Raw genomic sequence first — 19465 nt, 5'->3', positions numbered from 1 at the left:
TATTTCATGCGAGAACATGCTGGAGTCTCCTTCAATCACTTTATTTAATATAAAGTTGGAAGCTTGCAAAATCTAATTTATTTACTTTTTTTTTTTTATAGGTGCATGAAGTTGATGATAAATCTATAAAAATTTCAGTTAATTCGCTTGTCAAGTAAATAGTTTTTTTTTTTTTTTTTTCTTTTTTTTTTTTTCTTTTGGCCATGTATTCAACTTTTTTTTAGTTAGTACTCACGCACACGTGCTTCTACTGAAACTCAAATTTTTGACTTTCTTTTAGAAAATAGAAGCTTAATACCGCTAGGCCAGAACCGACCCTTACCCAAGATGACAAAGGCGATCGCCTAGGGTCTCAAAATTTAAGAGGCCTCAAAATTTATAGGCCTATGAATGATGGGCTACCAAAAAAAAAAAAATGTAACCAAATGCAACAAATCAATTACGGGACCTCAAAATTACTAGGCACATGAATGATGGGCCACCAAAAAATAAATAAAAAATTGAAACCAAATGCAACAAATTATTTAAGGGGCCAAAAAAAAAAATTTTAGGCAAATGCAGCAAATCAATTGAACCTCTCCATTCTCGTTCACAATAGACTCAACTCTTAAGTTAGAGAAAAACACTTAATTATAACTAAATAAATCAATTTTTTTTTTTTTTTTTTAAGTTTAGTTTTATGTTACTTATAAAAAAAAATAATAAAGATTAGTTTTATGTTGATTGTGTTTCCTGTTATTTAGATTTCAAGATTTTTGACAATTATGTCTATAAGAAAATTTGAATCTGGGTAAGAAAAAAGAAAAAAATTTCACACTTTTTATGAAAATTTTGCACACTTTTTTTTTTTTTTTTTTTTGGTGTGTGAAACTTATGTATAGAGAATCTCACATTTAAATTTTGCCTAGGGATTCTCAAGATTTTTTCAATCTCAAGGCCGCCCTGGTAGGTATGTGAGTGCATTTTTTTTTTTTATCAAAGTAAAAAAAAATAAAAATAAAAATTGACTAACATAATATATCATAATACCAATCGCTTTAATTGAATCAAATTAGAGTGCGTTCATTTCGAGATTTGACCAAAGGTCGTGTGGTCCAGTGATATCTTCTCTGCCACCTAGAGTAGGTGGTGAGAATTCGAGTTTTCAAATGAGTAAAGTGGATGTGCTAGTTTCTTGATAATGATTAAAAAAAAAAAAAAAAATTCCCAAAATTTGATTCAAAGTTCATTTTAATGAAATTGGATCTTAATTTTTTGAATATGAATTTAAAATGGGTTGGATATGGATTTTCACTTACAGATGAATGGTATCCAAAATCTCATTTAGATCAAATTATATTGAATCGTGTTTAAATTAATTAATTTCAAATTCACTCTATTGTGGGCAAATTCTAGTGGTATCTCTTTTTTATTGTAAAATAATTGAACGGCTCATTAGAGACAAAGAAAAAGTGAGTGAGTTTCTTGTCTCCGTGTAATAAAAAAATAAAAAATAAAAAATAAAAAAAAATTTGTTTTCATGCACAATAAAAAATAAAAATAAAAAAGAGAGAAGAAAAGGTCACTCTTTGCATGGGAATTAATTGAATACAAAATTATTCCTGGATTAATAATGTAGTTGAGAATAATTATAATCAAACGAACATGAAACAAAAATTAGAAAACTACTGTATAATAAACCTGTGAAATAGTCAGAGAAAAAAAAAAAAAAAACATGAAATGAAAAAAGTTAAATTTATAATGATTTTTCTTTTTAACACCTCACAAGAAATTCAAGCATTAACTTTTTTTGTCCAACCTTCAATACTACCCTTTTTATTTGTTTATTTTTTCTACATTAACAAGAAACTCATGCACTTTCGAGACAACTTAAACCCTCATTATTTCCTTTGATCTCAGTAGTCTGGAATCACACTTGTTGGTCCACTTTAAAGAAAAGGTGAGATATGTGAGCTCAATGAATATATGAATGTGTGAGTTTGTTTAACCTTTTAAAATAATAATAATAATAATAATAAAATAAATGTCCCTTATTTTAACAGGTCAAGTAATGTTTTAATGAGCGCCAACAAAACATTCCGGTCAAGCCCATCTCTCCTGGTCCGCGTTAGATTTTTACATTTTTTCACACCAGTTTACTATTCACTCATGAGTAATGATGACTCAACCCTACTTTCTTTTCCCTAAAATTTATTGCGCGCTCAGACTCCAAACTAGTCTTTAAATGGTAAAAATTTATCTATTTAGTTTTTGCCGGTAAATCAAAATATATAAATAGGAAAATGATATATACAACAAAAAAGAGAGGGAAAAGCCCAAGAACCGGCCCAAAGACCGAACAAGCTTAAGAGGCAGCCAACAAAAGGCCCAACCCAATTGCTGTTGGAAAGTTAATGAGCTTAATTGGATAGATGATTTATGCCTTGTACGTTACTGTAACTCATAGGAGAGTGCATGCGTGTGGAAACAATTAAAGCCAAAATGAAGAGTCAAAAAGAGAAGAAACGTGAAAGTTGTGAAACTCGATCATTGACGACCCTAGCCTACTAAATTACCCTGGATGATCTAACCACGTACATTTCATGTACTTTTTCCCACTTGTTAAAACTGTAAAATTTTATATAAATTAATGTTTAGAAATGAATTTCTATTTACTAGGTTGGTAATAATGAGCTGTGTTTATTTATTTATTAAAATAAAATATCTTAAAAAATACATAAATTAGTGCAATATTTGAATCCACCTAATTAACACGTTTCCCCATAGTTACTATAAATAGGCATTCCTGACTCAATCTCGATCACCAATTAACACAAATCCTTGTTTGATACTCCTGTTTACTTCCTTAATTATCTTCCTCTCTTGCTGATCCAACGGATATATATGGCCGGCCAAGCAAGTTCACCCTGTGCTTCCTGCAAGCTTTTGAGGCGTCGCTGCGCGGAGGACTGCATCTTTGCACCTTACTTCCCTCCCGAAGACCCTCTTAGTTTTGCCATTGTTCACAAGGTCTTTGGTGCCAGCAATGTTAGCAAGATGTTGCAGGTCTCTCTCCCATCCCCTATATATATTATAATTTTGTAGTATATATGTATCTCACATATATGCAAGTACGTACATGAGGTTTGTTTTTGTTTATGGCTTGTTCTGTGACCGACCCTCTTTTCTTTGACATGTCAGGAGCTTCCAGTTCATCAGAGAGCAGATGCAGTGAGCAGTTTAGTGTATGAAGCAAATGCAAGAGTTCGAGACCCAGTGTATGGATGCGTTGGGGCGATTTCCTGCTTACAGAATCAAGTGTCTGAGCTCCAAATGCAGCTTGCACAGGCTCAAGCAGAGATACTTTGCATTCAGATGCACCAAGACCCTACCTTGTGTTGGAAACGGCATTAGAAAACGCAAGCTTTGGAAGGATTATTAAAAAGATTCCGCTAAGAATTTTTTGCGAATCTATTGATGAGCGCGTTCCTCTCTGCGAGGAGATGAACGTGGTATATTTATTTTCTCAAATCCATTTCCGGGTGAATGAGAAATTGGCTCCAAAGTAAGTGATTTATAAAGCCTAAATGGGTGTGAATAAAGTGGGAAATGCTTGTCCCACATCGAAAAAGTAGCAAAGCAACCTTGAGTATATATATGTCTAGTATGGGATTTGGGTTTGGGCCCAAGGGCACCCAAGTTTTTAAGAGGGGAGGACCTAGGCTAGCCTGGATCCGAACCAACTACCACACGCGCGCGCCGCCCGCCCGGTCCGGGCGGGGCTTGATTGTGAAATGGGTTTAACTTTTTTATCCAAAGTTAGGATGGGCCTGTGTGGTAATTTTATTTTGTTGGCCTGTTTACTGGGCTGAATTAATAGCCGAGTTGGGTTATTTGCTTGCTGGACTGGACGAAATTAAAGGGCTGGGCTGGATCAGAATTAAAAGGATTCAGTTTTAAACTTTGAACCAAGGGTTGCACCCTTTACAAATTAAAAACCACCAACAGATTTTTAATTCTGATTGGTCAACAATGGTTGCACCCATTCGGACTATGGGTGCACCCATTGAGAATAGGCACCAACAAGCCTATAAATACCCATCATTGGGTTCATTTCTTTTCACACCAAATTCAGAAATCTTCTTCTCTTCTTCTGAATTTCTTCTTCTAATTCTTCTTGTTCGGTTTAGCCACTGGTTTGGGTCAACCTAAACTGGTTTGGATTGGGTTCGAACCTTGGTTTCCGAGTTAGGGTTCAATCCTGGTCTCCGAGTCTGAGTTCATCAGAGAGTACTACACCGAGCCGGTTCGCCTATTCCATTGGTTTGAAGTGCTACTACCAAAGGAAGAAAAGTCGTTGTATCTTGGGAGATAGACGCCGAAGAGTCCGTTACCACCGTAGCGGGACGTATCTGTCTTAAGGCTATAGAATTAAATTCTAGCCTCGACTTTATCAGGTTCTTTTATAGTTTTATTTTCTTGATATTAAACTATATAAATATATATATATAGATTATTATAATAAATATTATATTTACAAATAATATTTAAATAAATTATACTATAGTATATGATACATTAATTTTTTTTTAATTAACACCTTGCCCACACAGACTGACCCTCCTAATAACTTCAATAATAACTTTCCACACTATCACACCTTTGATTCTTTTACCAATGTAATGCAATACCACAACAATACCTTCTAAAGATTGAGAGTGTCTCTTTGGACATCATCATATATAACTTGCTATTCCCTAATGAAATGCATGCTACTTTCTTTTCTACTGTCTAAGGTTTATCGTTGCTCATGTCGGGGTGGGGGAATCATAGTAATTTGATTTACCGGGAAAAAATAATCATAGTAGTTTGAAAATTTATATAAAATTGACATATTTACCGACGAGTACACCAATATAGTCGGATCACAAATGTATTTGGATCGAATAATGGATTTACTATGCCAGGATGGAGCCAAAAATTTAATTCAGGAGGACAAAATGAGCATGATCAAATTTCTTTTTTCAATCAACTAATAGTTTAGCAAAACAGCAAGCCAAAAAATGGAATTTCGCCAATCAAGATTCAAATACAGATTTGTCATTATTCTAAAAAATATATATAGTAAAAAAGTTCCAAAAAAAAAAAAAAATGAACACTATATTCACATGTATCATTAAAAGAGAAAAAAATACACATACATCGCAAGAACTAAAAACAAAGAAGAAGAAGAGAAAATTACATATATATCATATAGTATTTTTATCTATTACATTTACAAAAAAATGAGATGGAGAAAGTTGGGAGGGGGAAGAGAATCTTATCATATAAGAAGCACATACAAGGATGTGCCACACAACTACTATTAAATATATGGTGTTTTATATATATATATCTATGGGCTTTGCTAACCACAGTGGTTTATTGGCCACGTTTTGTTTACCTATCCTCTTGGCTTAATTGTTAAATTTTTTTTTTTCCTGCTCACGTGATTGGTTGTATTTTCTTGTTTGATTTTTGGGTCATATTTTACTGTTAAATAAAATCTATTAAATTTAAATTTACACTTCAATTTTTATCTATCCTAAATTTTTTGTTCCAATTACAAACTTTACATAAATATAATAACACCACCAATACAACAAATTTGATTATTTACTCTATTTTTTTTTCCTAAATGTGAATTTTTTTATATTTATTTAAAGTGAAAAATATTATATAAAAAAATGAATAAATATAAAAAATTTCTCTTGTACTATTATGTTCATTTTTTTAATGGATTTTAAATCACATATTTTTGGAAATAAAATATCTATATATGTACTTTTAGTTTGTAAAAAATGAATAAATATTAAAAAATTCTCTTGTACTATTATGTTCATTTTTTTACATAATATATATATATGTGATCCTAAATTAATATTATTTTTTATTAACTTCACAATAAAAAATTCACAAATCATGTAAGGGTTTTTTTTTGGAAATAAATGTTAATTTTAAAAAAATAAAAAAATTGTGGAGGCGTCCGCCGCATTCGTCCCTGTATGACCACGCGCATATTTAAAGTTGGGATCCATCGTTAGTGGAAATAGGTTGTTGCAGTTACTACATCATTAAAATATGCTTTCGATTAACGTGGGGAGCATAAAGTCTTTAATAAATAGTATTATTAGACCTCTGGGTTTAAACATGTGCTCTTTATTTACCATGGTCATCATCTATTTTTAGGTTACCTGATTGGCTGATTTGATGTACATTCAACATTTGCAACTTTGTGTGGACTCATTACAAAAAGTCCCTCAATTTCCATGCAATAAACCGTTTCAAGAAATAGTAAAAACAGTTGGAAGATGTGGTCTCCACCAATATGAAAGGAAATTGTATTTTGCATACAAATTTTCGGCGCCCATAGATGAAAAGGCGGTGAACAAGACGGTAGCGTTGACACTAATAATAAATGACTCGTTTGTTTATGAACCGTTCACGAATTCGATAATGCGTTTATGAACATTCTCGAATATTAAACATACAAGAATGCGCCTTGACACGAGACACAAGTACTATTAAACATATGGTGTAGGTATAGAAACTTAATTTGGGACATGTAAAAAGAAAAAAATAGATTATTAATAAGGGACAGAATTTATATTATATTTATATATACATACCACCAATTATAATATATATATATACACACAAAAGCATACTTTTGAACCTTTTTTGAATCTGCCACCATGCCTTTATAGACTTTACTAGTCTAAAATTTAGAGTACTCAATTTTTCAAATTTGCTGTTAGCCTGCCACGGGTACCCATCACCCATGTGATCCACACACTCATCAACTCACATCTATCATGGTTTAGAACTTAGGTTGCCTCAGTCTTAATATGCACGACGTACTGATACACAACAAAAATTGAAACCACTCCTCACTCTTCAATTCTCAGATCTGAGATCGCGTATTCATGATTTTTTCATTTGACTGAAGAAATTGATTTACCTCCGAGGGTCGCTCGTGTTTTAGGATCTCAAGATGAGTTTATTTGCTTGATTGCTTCCCTATCTCTTCAGCAAAAATAGGTGGAAAGATCCGTTGCAGAACCATTGATTTTGTGTCCGAATCAGGGGGTCAAACAGGGGATCTTACATTCTCAATTTCTCTACTCACACAACTGGTTCAGTTGAACGTTTTGCCCCACAACAACTCCGATCATCTTCTTTGTAAGTCAAATTTTTTAATTCCTCACTTCTTTTATTTTCTCTCTCAAATATCTTTACATAAATTAGGTGTTTATTCTTACTAATTTGTTATTATTATTATTTTTTTTTGGTTTTATTTCTTCATCTATTGAACCTTTATGTATAAATTTAAGGTTTTTTTTTTTTTTTTGAAAAAATTTGAACATATCTCTTATTTTCTTGAAAATTATTCTGTTCATAGTTTCTCTTTTGCAAAAAAAAAAGAAAAAGAAAAAATCACAGCTTCTCTTTATTAACTCTAAATTATTTGATGCAGCAAGCCGAGTTTGAACTAACTATCAAGCCGAATCCTAATGAGCTATCAAGCCGAGCTCGAATTTCTTTAATAATGGACGAGCCGAGTTTGAGCACTACCAAATGAGCTCGAGTTGAGCTCAAGCTGAGTTCGGGCACTATATTTTAATGATCAAGCCGAGCTCAAACAAGCCCTTACTCGGCTTGGCTCGGCTCGTTTGCAGCCCTAGGCACTATAAGTTCTTTTATGCTTGGCACGGATTTAAAAGGGGGCATGGCGCGTGGCGATAAAGATTACAATGAAGCTTAAAAAAAAAAAAAAAAAGAAAAGAAAAAAAGATTACAATGAAGCTTAATTTGTTGATGATGTTTTGGGCCACTTGGATTGAGGCTACAAATGCCCGACCCTAAACCCGAGTTATCAGGTATCCAAAAACAACGGTTATTAAATACTCTCACCTAGTTAAAATACTTGGTTTTTTATTTGGTGGTACATACTTCGAAACAAAGAAGTTAGCTCTTGTATAATTCAACATTTGCAACTTTGTATGGACTCATTACAAAAATTTATATGTCTATCCCTCAACATCTATGTAATAAACCGTTTCAAAATAATTAGATACTTTCGTTATCAATGTTTTTGTTCAATTTTTTAAAAATCACCCTACCATAGGGCCATCAGGCTCATTGTATGCCTTTTTCTTTTTTCGAAACGTTCAGCAATCAGGCCTATGGTATTGAGTATTGTAACCATTTGAAACTTCACCATACTATGCAACCTAATATGAACGGGCTTGTAACAAGTTTTTTTACAAACCCTAATTCTTTGGAAACATTTCTTAATCTGGGCTTCATCCAATTGGAAACAAAAATTGAAAAGAAGCAGAATCATGGTTTGGAAACTAGTAACTACCATCCTCCTTTTTTGAACCAACCCTCTATCTCAACCACCACCCCAACCCAACCCTTTTATTTGGGCTTGCGCTTGTATCTGTCTTGGGAAAGTTTATTTGTTTTGTTTTGGGCCACTTTTGTGGACATGTTCTTTTTATGATTTTTTGCCCATTTGTTTCCCTGTTGGGCCATCGGGTATGCCCCATGTTTTCTTGTAATTATTTTTCCTTTCTATACTATACCACTTAATTATCGAAAATAATAATAATACTAATAATAATGAGCTTGCATGAATATTTGAAAAAAGTTTGAAATAATCCCTTTTCAGTTCCCAAGCCACATACATAAGAGCTTGAATTCATTCTTTAAGCAAGTAATTTCAAAAGGATAACGAGTTCCTCTAAAATGAAATAAAAAATGAATAATTTTTTTGGAAATTAATTAATATATATATATAAATAAACAAATAAACCAACCTTAGGGGTGGGAAAGTTACTAGCAGAGGTCCATTTAATTTGGATGAAGACTAATCGCTATAAAAATACAAAATATATTTGATAGTTCAATAATTATGTATACAATTAATATATTTACACATATATTTTGTAAATAATAATAACTATATTTGAAAGTCAAATATATATTTACACACACACACATATATATATATATATATATAATAAAAAGACGTGTATAATATATTTGACTTTCAAATATAGTTATTATTATAGAACACATGTATCGATCCCATAACAAACACATCATTTAAATTAGAATTGTGATTCAAAAACACAACCTCAAAAACTTATTTTTCAAATCCCACGGATATACCCCAAGAATTAGGTCTCTTTACCATTGACTATTGAGTTTTGATTATTGAATATGGACCCTATTTTTATCACGGGTTTTTTGATCATATATATTCAAAGTGTTGACAAATATAATTGAGTTATGAAGTACGGACACTCTTCCCAGAGGTTTCGTACTAGTGTCGGACACTTTTCGGACGCCGACACGCGTGTCTGAGGTTAGGACACGTGTCTGACACTTCTGTGAAGTGTTCAGAAATTATTTTTTATTGGATATGGCTTGGACATGCTGAGGACACGGGGTGGACACGGCTCAGACACAAGGGGAACATGGCGGGGTATATTTTGTAATTTTTTTTTTAAAGATAAATGGGGTACCTAATGTAATTTACTAATTTTAAAAGTTTAAAAGTAAAATTTTGAAAAAATAAAAAAACAACTACAGACAACAGAGTATTACACAGAAAATTTATTTTCTCTCATTTTCTCTCTTAGTCTCTCCTCTTCTTCAATTATCTCTCTACATGAACAAGACATTTTTTTTTTTTTTTTTTTTTTTTTTTTTTTTTTTTGTTTTAAGTTAAATGAAGGAGATTTTGTGAAAGACTGAAAGTATATATGTTTATTCATGTACATATTTAGCTCATTATACTTATGTCTCTTATGCACATCTTCGTTTGGAATTTGAATTAATTTTGTTTTTCATTTATTTTCTGTTTTGTCTTGTTTATGTTTTTTCTTATAACAGAGATGAAATTATTGAAATTGGTTTTGTTATTTGTTGTTGTTTTATTTGCAATTTTGTATTTATATATACCTGTTTGTTATTAAGAAAATAAATGTGCAAGGTTTTAGTAATTATATTTTGAATATATATATATATATATATATGTGCGTATTCCCGCTGTGTCCGTGTCTTATTTTTTTTAAATTTATCGTGTCACCATATCCGTATCATATCGTACCCATGTTTTATGTTCGTGTCCGTACTTCATAGCAATTGAGCACCATGTATAAAAAGCTATTTTATGCATCACAACCCCACACTACCCTCCATGCTGGAACTTTTAGCTTATCACAAGAATACGTAGGCCATATATATTCACCAATCACAAGAGGATAGGGTGCCACATCACCCAAACACCAAAATAAAATTACCCATTAATTTATTCTCTGTATTCATATCAAACACTATTGTCACACACACCTTCATATGTAGAAAGGAGGATACAACTAGAGAGAGAGAGATTCATAGGGAGAGATAGGGATGGGACATAGCTCTTTCTTAAGAAGCCCTAAGAAGGAAGAGCAAGAAGTGCCAGACACCAATTTTACCCTATTATCTGATACCAACCATGTTTATGCCGACAAGAAGAACGATATTATGGATGAGTTGGAGGGCATTTTGGGCATTGAAGATGAAGAAAACTTACTACCTGAAGGTAACATGTATGGTCATCTTAATTGGGACTTCATGGACTGGGAAGGGTTTTCAGTTGGAGAAGAAGAGGAGGAAGAAGAAGAAGGAGACCAGAAGGTCGCGAACGTAACCGGACCTTTCCAAGAAGAAAGCCACTACTACTATAGTATAAAGAAAGAGAATTGTGGGTTTTGGGATGAATTTGATGAGCAGAAGAGGGTGTCTTTGAACTTGAGTTTGAATTATCAAGAGGTCTTGGATGCGTGGTCCGGTCGCGGCTCTCTTTGGGCCGACAATTATTCTCTTTCAATGGCCAATAACAGCTATGTCAGTACCCAAAATTAACCAGCTTTTTATTATATATCCTTCATTTTCATATTAGCTTCATTTATTTATTTATTTTCATTTGATATGAAGTGCGCGCACAAATAATATTACTAACATAACTCTCATTTCTTTCATGGAAGAATGATTGAATTTTGTTATTTGTAACATTTGAATTTCATCTATTGAACCAATTGAGGGTAGGAGTAATATATACATAATATACTGAGGCAAGTTGATTAATTACATTTTTTTTTTTTTTTTGATAAGTAATTTCCGATTTTTTCATATAGAGAGAGATGTGCATGTTTTAGTTGTTTTTTTTTTTCCCCCCCTGTTAAGGTTAATAATTTAGTCTAAATATTTTGAAGATGGGAGAGGTGCCTGTGATGGAAGAAGAGAGAACAAGGAGGGAAGCTAGTGTACTTAGATACAAAGAGAAGCGACAATCCAGATTGTTTTCTAAAAAGATAAGATATCAAGTTCGCAAACTCAATGCAGATAAAAGACCTAGGCTCAAGGTATGTTATCTCTCTCTCTCTCTCTATATATATATATATTTTCCCTATATCTCTCTCTATATTATATATATATATATATATATGTACATGGATATTAATGGCTTTTTGGATTGAATTGGAAGTGTTGTTTTGTTTCGTTGTTGCAGGGTCGGTTTGTGAAGAGGGTTCCAGAGAAGATACTAAAATGAGGAGTCCAGAAAAATATCTCAAAAAAGTATCTTACTTTATGTGAACTTTTCCATGCATATGCTTTGTGTTTGTCTCAATGGAAAATATCTAAATTCGCTCTCTACTTTTGGTCACATTAATAATGTTTTTGGTGTTGTGGACATGAGGTCAAATGACCCCACCCTGTCATCTCCATCGCATGGTCAATCCCTGGCGTTTAGTGATGATCTGCATCGTGTAGGATCCAACGGCCAATTTTCACTGAATTATTATCTGCTGCATTAAATTGCCGAGGGGTCCATTTACTGTGGTGGTCCTGTCTCCGTCAATATTCGTACTCCTATATATATATTTTTTTTAATTATTTTTTACTGTATTTTACTACGTATAAGAATATAATAAAATACAAACATTACTTAACAGAGGATATACAACACAATATCAGTCTTCTATTAAGTTACATCTACATTAGGCGTCCTGAGAGGCCCAAACTTTTATGAGGCCTAGGCAAATATGATGCCCAAATTTTTGAAAGGTACTCAAAATACAAAATTTTGGGCCCTAGTAATACAATCTTTGGCCCAAATATGAGGCCCTAGGGAACCGCCAGGGCCCAGGACTGGCCCTGATCACATGCAACAACTTAATACAAGAAATATACAATACCACTTTTGTTTTGAAACGGTGCCGCATGCATTCTCGATGTAAATGTAAATAGAATTCAAAATTGATAGGATTCAAGTTGTATTTTACACTTGGTACACATGAATTTTTTATGTTTTTGCATTTATCAACAAAAAATATATATATAACAAATTAAACGTATTTCAAGTAGAGAGATCACCTCCTCTCTCTAGGTTCGGTTGTACGTGTTTATTATTATTATTTTTTTTTTCAACACTGTTAAACAATATTTCGATGACACTTGGCAAATATGCATGTCATTTGATACTCTTAGGTTTTTTATTTTTTTATTTTTTTTAAGAGTTAATTATTAGAAGTTGCAATGAATAATTATCTCAAACATGCAAAGCAATGCAACCATTGAGACAATACCACACTTACATTTGATACTCCTATAGCCCTATGTTACTATTTGAAAAGTCAAGGGCCTAACAAGATGCCTTTAAGTCGAATATTAATTAATTAATTAATTTTTATCAGAGGATCAAGATAACAACCTATGCATGAAAATCACCAGTGTTGTAATTTAAAACAACAAGCTTTTCCATTTCATTATTTATTTAAGGATAATTTACTGTTTGTCATACTAACAGTCAAATATAAGTTGAACATTTTTTGATCATTGACATCCCCTGATCAAAAGTTGGATTCAAACAGTCCAAAAAAATATATATATAAATAAATAAAGATTGCCCTAAATATTTTTTATTTTAAATTTTAAAATATTAGAGGTCTTAAATGACAATTTTACCCTTAATATACCCATCATTACACCTCACCACTCTTTCTCTCTCTAATGGTAAGCTTCTACCACACCACACTATACCCAGACGAGCAAGACACCTCCAATAAGCTTCTTCTCCACACGATTTATAATAGTACTAGAATATATATATATATATAGATAGATATATATGTATCATGTATGTATTTTCCGAACCCAAGCACCACTCCACACCCAGACACCAATTCAAGGATTGTCAATGGAGTGGGCTAATAGTAATAATAATTCTTTTCTATTTTTTGGCTAGGCTAAAATTAAGTATAGTAAAATTTTTTTTTTTTTTTTTTGAGTGGATTCAATCCGACCCCTGGATCCGCCAGTGACACCACCGCTACCGCTAGTCCACCATCACCATAACAGAAAAAATAGACGAACAACCCTAACCCTAACAAACCCACCACCAAATCCATAGCCTTATCCACTCCTAAATCCTTTACCGCCGTTGTCGCCATCACCATCAAGAAAAGCCATCGCTGTTGAACTCTCAGATTTGGCAGCGACATCGACGTTGTTGTCGAAAATGAAGACTTAGCCCATCCTTGTGATGACCACGCACTTATTCGCAATCATGGGCGGAGTTTTTAATGGGCTAACCTGGGTTATAACCCAGGTCCAATTTTTTTTTAAAAAAAATTAGTATTATTATTCTTATCAACCCAGTCCATATATAATCAATTTTTAGTATTACTTTTTCTTTTCCTATCAGCCCAATCCATAGTACTACTATTCGTCTTCCTATCAGCTCAATCCATATGTGATATGTAATCAATTTTTACTGCTTTTCAGCCACTTCCTCTCAACATGCGGTGGTATTTTCCCTCATAGGGTTTGGCCTATTTAGGGTCTGGTGAGGAAATTGCAGAGACTTGAGAGGGGGTCCAAATTCTCATCTTTTTGAACAAATGTGTTATGTCTTTTGGTGGAGTTTGATCACGTGATAACGTGAAGATTTTGGGAAATTAAATGGTTCTTATATTTTTTTTGGTTACTGACGTGTGGGAACTGGTTCAGAAATTTGGTACCGGTTCCATGGAATGATAACCAAAATCAAAAAGACGTTGATCAGCCACTGTCCAGTGGGAACCGGTTCCAAAATCAAAGAAGATTCGTCTCTGGATATTGGGAACCGGTAGCCAATTCCTGGTACCGGTTCAACTTTTCTGGAAACCTATGTGATTTACTTTCCTTGTTGGTTTTGGACTCTACAAAAGGCAATTCTTGTTGGACAAGTTGTGTTCCATTGTATGGGGCAATTCAGTATTTTTAGGGTGTGAAAAAGTGTGAGAGAAATTTGTACTAACACAAGAAAGAGCGATTGAGAAAGATAGAGAAAAGTCTCCTTGCAATTCTTCATGTTATTCATAGTGAAATTGTTTGGTGTGCTCCATGGACGTAGCCCTAAGGTTTGGATGAACCATGTATATCTTGTGTTCTTGTGTGTGATTTTTCTTTGTGATTTTTCTTTATGATTGCTTGATTATTCCTCGAATAGTGCGCGTTGTTATTTTGCGTTTCCACCACAACAACTGGTATCAAAACCGGTTGATTGTGCAGAACAACTCCAATAACTGGTATCAGAGCCTTTGGTTGAGAACCTAGGGTATAGAAGGTGTTTGACGAAATTCTGAAAGTTTTTCAATCAGATCTGTCCGTTCAAGTGGGAGTAATGGCATCAGAAGATAAAATATCCACATCTATGATTGAGAAGTTCGATGACACAAACTTTGGTTTCTGGAATATGCAAATAGAAGACCTCTTGTTTCAGAAAAATCTATATCAACCTTTGGGAGAGAAGCCAGAGGATACAAATGATGCAAATTGAGAATTACTTGATAGGAAGGCTCTTGGCACCGTCAGATTTACGTTGTCAAAGTTAGTCACCTTCAACATCAAGAACGAGAAGACGACGATGTCTCTTATGGCAGCCCTTTCTAGTATGCATGAACAGCCTTCTGCAGCGAACAAGGTACACTTGATCAAAAAGTTGTTCAACATGAAGATGGTCGAAGGTGGTAAGTTCAACGAACATCTAAATGCATTTAACGAGATAATTTGGCAATTAGAGTCTGTTGATATCGACTTCAAAGACGAGGTCCGAGCACTGCTAATTCTTGGGCAGTTACCCGAAAGTTGGAGTGGCGCAGTTACAGCGATCAGTAGCTCTGCAGGGAAGACCAAGTTGAAGTTTGATGAAGTTTTAAGCATGATTCTAACTGAAGAAATCAGAAAGCAAACAGCAGGGGTTTCCACCAGTGGTTTGGCGTTGAATGTTGAAAGTAGAGGTAATGGTTCAAATAAGAAGAAAGGCAACAGTAATAGAAACAGAGGCAGATCCAAGTCAAGGAATGGAAGGACCTAGTTTCAAAATTTCAGGAATTCCACAGATCTCAGTGATGTTGAGTGTTGGAAAGAAGGGACATTACCGTGTTGATTGTAGACTTTCAAAGTAGGGAATCGAAAGAAAAACTGAAGCAAACATTGTCTTAGAAGAATCAGATGATGCATTGATATGCTCTTTGGAGAGTAATGCGGAGTCATGGGTTTTGGATTCCAGCGCATCGTTTCATGGCACCTCAAGCAAAGAGCTATTTAATAGCCATGAATCGGGTAACCTTAGTAAGGTGTATCTTGGTGATGATCAAACTTGCAGCGCCATTGGCTAGGGTGAAGTACAAATCAAGTTGAATAGATCAGCTTGGAAGGTGAAGGATGTGAGACACATCCCTGACTTAAAGAATAATCTGATTTTAGTGGGACAATTGTTAGAGGAAGGTTTTGTTACAACCTTCAATGAAGATTCATGGAAAGTTTTCAAAGGTGCTATAACCATTGCATGTGGTAAGAAATCTAACACTCTTTACACAACTACCAGCATTTGTAGGTCTATAACAGTTGCAGAAAACAAAGAAGATCACAACATTTGGCACCAGAGAATAGGTCACATGAGTGAAAGGGGGCTCAAGATTATGCACTTAAAGGAAAAACTACCAGGCATACTGGTAATTGATATTAACTTTTGTGAGAGTTGTGTAATGGGTATGCAGAAGATGGTCAGTTTCAAAAAGAGCGACAGAGATCTCAGAAAGTAAAAACTTGAGCTAGTACACACAGATGTTTGGGGGCCAGCCACTGTTTTATCCACTGGCGAAAAATCCTACTTCATGACTTTCATTGATGATCACACGAGGAAGGTATGAGTTTATTTTTTGAAGCACAAATCTAAGGTATTTGATGTGTTCAAGAAGTTGAAGGATATTGTGGAGAATGAGACAGGTTTGAAGATCAAGAGGTTGAGGTCAGACAATGGTGGTGAGTATGAAAACACTGGGTTCAAGAAGTTCTGTTTTGATAATGGGATCAGACTAGAAAGAACTATGCAAGGAACCCCACAGCAAAATGGGGTGATAGAACAGATGAACTGAACATTGACAGAAAGAGCCAGAAGTATGCGCATACATTCGGGTCTACCCAAACAGTTTTAGGCAGAAGCAGTCAATACAGCATCCTATTTAATTAATCGTGGACTATCGGTGCCTTTGAAGCATCGAATACCAGAAGAGGTATGGAGTGGTAAAAAGGTAAATCTTTCATGGTTGAAAGTTTTTTGTTGTATTGCATATGCGCATATTAGTGACCATACTAGGGGAAAGCTCGACCCTAAGTTACTAAAATGCATCTTCGTTGGGTATGGCGGAGATGAGTTTGGTTATCGATTCTGGGATAATCAGAACAAGAAAATCATCAGAAGTAGAGATGTGATTTTCAACGGGAAGGTGATGTACAAGGATAAAGATGCAACATAGTCAACTAGTCTTGTACAGAGTAAGCTTGAGTTTGTTGAGTTGGATGATGATCTAGAGAACATTGACGTGGAGCAAACAGATGAGGGTTCTTGGCCAGAACTCACAGAGCATAGTTCACTGCAGATTCCAACTCCCATGCCTACACCTAAAAGGTCTACGCGACCTCATGTACCGAATAGGAAATATTTAGATTATATGTTGCTCGAAAATGATGGTGAGCCTGAATGGTGAGCCTGAATACTATGATGAAGCATGTCAGGTTGAAGATGCTAGCAAGTGGGAGCTTGCAGTGGAAGATGAAATGAAGTCCCTTATCTCCAACAAAACATGGGAACTAGCTAAGTTGCCCATGGGGAAGAAAGTTCTTAACAACAAATGGGTGTACAGGGTGAAAAAGGAACATGATGGTTCCAAGAGATATAAGGCGAGAATGGTGGTCAAAGGCTTTCAGCAAAAGCAAGACATTGACTACACAGACATTTTTTCCCTGGTTGTGAAACTGAGTACCATTCATTCAGTTTTTAGCATTGTTACAGTAGAAGGGTTGCACCTTGAGCAGTTAGATGTCAAAATTACTTTCCTCTATGGTGACCTTGAGGAGGAGATTTACATGTAACAACTGTAGGGTTTCTCAGTCAAAGGGAAAGAAAAACTAGTGTGTAAGTTGAAGAAAAATTTGTATGGTTTAAAGCAAGCCCCGAGGTAGTGGTACAAGAAGTTTGATGGTTTTATGAAGCGACATGGTTACAACAAGTGCAACGCTAATTATTGCTACTACTTCAAGAGGTTTGAGTCAGTTTCATTATCATTCTACTTTATGTTGATGACATGTTATTAGCAGGTTCTAATTTTGAAGAAATCAGCAAATTGAAAAAGTAGTTTTCTAGTGAATTTGAGATGAATGATCTTGTGCAGCGAAACAGATTCTTAGGATGAGGATTAGCAGAGACAAGCAGAAAAGTACTTTGCAATTGTCTCAGGCTGAGTACGTTGAACGGGTTCTGAAGAGGTTCAACATGAATAATGCTAAGGCAATGAGTACTCCCTTAGCTAATCACTTCCGATTATCTCAAGATCAGTGTCCGAAGACAGAGGATGAGAAAAACTTCATAGCTAAAATTCTATATGCCTCAGCCATTGGAAGTTTAATGTATGTCGTGGTGTGCACAAGACTAGATATTGCATATGTAGTGGGAGCAGTAAGTAGGTTCATGAAGGATCCGGGTAAGCTACACTGGGAAGCAGTGAAGTGGATATTAAGATATCTACAGGGTACCACAGACAGATGCCTATGTTTCAAAAGGGGCGAAATAAAGCTACATGGTTATGTAAATTCAGACTTTGCTAGTGAGGTGGACCACAGAAGAAGTACTACCGGGTATGTGTTCATGGTGGGTACAACTGCAATTAGTTGGGTTTCACAAATATAGATGATTGTAGTGTTATCTACTATATAAGCAAAGTATATGACAATGACAGAGACTAGTAATGAGATGATTTGGTTACAAGGTTTGTTGACAGAGTTGGGATTCGAACAGGTGAAAAATGTTTTGTACAATGATAGTCAGAGTGCGATACATCTGGCAAAGAATTCAGCATTTCATTCAAGGACTAAGCATATAGGACTTCGGTATCATTTTATTAGATCTTTGTTAGAAGATGGGGTGTTGACACTTGAGAAAATACTTGGCACCAAGAATTCGGCTTGACCAAGACAGTGACCATAGAGAAACTGAAGTTGTGTGCAACTTCAGTCAGTCTTCTAGTTTGAAGACAGAGAGAAGCGAACTAACATGCATGGGACATGCATGAGAAGAAGATAGAATGGGTTTACAAGTGCTCCAGTCTCCAAGTGGGAGATTGTTATGTCTTTTGGTGGAGTCTGATCACGTGAAGATTTTGGGAAACTAAATGGTTCTTATATTTTTTTTGGCTACTGACGTGTGGGAACCGGTTCAGAGATTTGATACCGGTTCCACATAGTGATAGCCAAAATCAAGAAGACGTTGATCAGCCACTGTCCAGTGGGAACCGGTAGCCAATTGTGGAACCGGTTCCAGAATCAAAGAAGATTCATCTTTAGACATTGGAACCCGTAACCAATTCTTGGTACCGATTTAACTTTTCAGAAACCTACGTGATTTACTTTCCTTGTTGATTTTGGACTCTACAAAAGGCAATTCTTGTTGAATAAGTTGTGTTCCATTGTATAGGGCTATATATATCAACCCTAATCAGTATTTTTAGGGTGTGAAAAAGTGTGAGAGAAATTTTTGCTAACACAAGAAAGAGCGATTGAGAAAGACAGATAGAAAAGTTTCCTTGTAATTCTTTATCTTATTCATAGTGAAGTTGTTCAGTGTGCTCCATGGATATAGCCTTAAGATTTGGGTGAACTATGTATATCTTGTGTTCTTGTGTGTGATTTTTCTTTGTGATTGCTTGATTATTTCTTTGTGATTGCTTGATTTTTTCTTGAACAGTACGCGTTGTTATTTTGCGTTTTCGCCACAACAACTGGTATCAAAACCGGTTGATTGTGCAGCGCAACTCCAACAAAATATAGATAAAAAATCAGTGAAGAG

The 19465-nt window shown here is 34.7% G+C and overlaps 2 protein-coding genes across 2 annotated transcripts; both read left to right on the top strand.

Moving 5' to 3' along the window:
• The first annotated feature begins 2871 nt into the window (after positions 1-2871).
• On the top strand, positions 2872-3393 carry LOC132269695 (LOB domain-containing protein 12-like). The gene is made up of 2 exons (XM_059770951.1): positions 2872-3045; positions 3181-3393. The coding sequence occupies exons 1-2, from the start codon at positions 2884-2886 to the stop codon at positions 3391-3393; spliced, it is 375 nt and encodes a 124-aa protein (XP_059626934.1). The 5' UTR covers positions 2872-2883.
• A 6960-nt stretch (positions 3394-10353) lies between these two features.
• LOC132269296 (zinc finger protein CONSTANS-LIKE 7) lies at positions 10354-11743 on the top strand. The gene is made up of 3 exons (XM_059770444.1): positions 10354-10923; positions 11292-11441; positions 11588-11743. Exons 1-3 carry the CDS (start codon positions 10444-10446, stop codon positions 11627-11629), a joined length of 672 nt encoding a protein of 223 aa, XP_059626427.1. The 5' UTR covers positions 10354-10443; the 3' UTR covers positions 11630-11743.
• Positions 11744-19465: the final 7722 nt, after the last annotated feature.

This window comes from Cornus florida, unplaced genomic scaffold (assembly GCF_030987335.1).
Source record: "Cornus florida cultivar Cherokee Brave unplaced genomic scaffold, ASM3098733v1 CherokeeBrave_3.0.0_Hap2_Chr08, whole genome shotgun sequence".
NCBI lineage: Eukaryota > Viridiplantae > Streptophyta > Magnoliopsida > Cornales > Cornaceae > Cornus > Cornus florida.
Note: the sequence above shows the minus strand (reverse complement) of the source record. Positions and strands in the feature narration are given on the sequence as shown.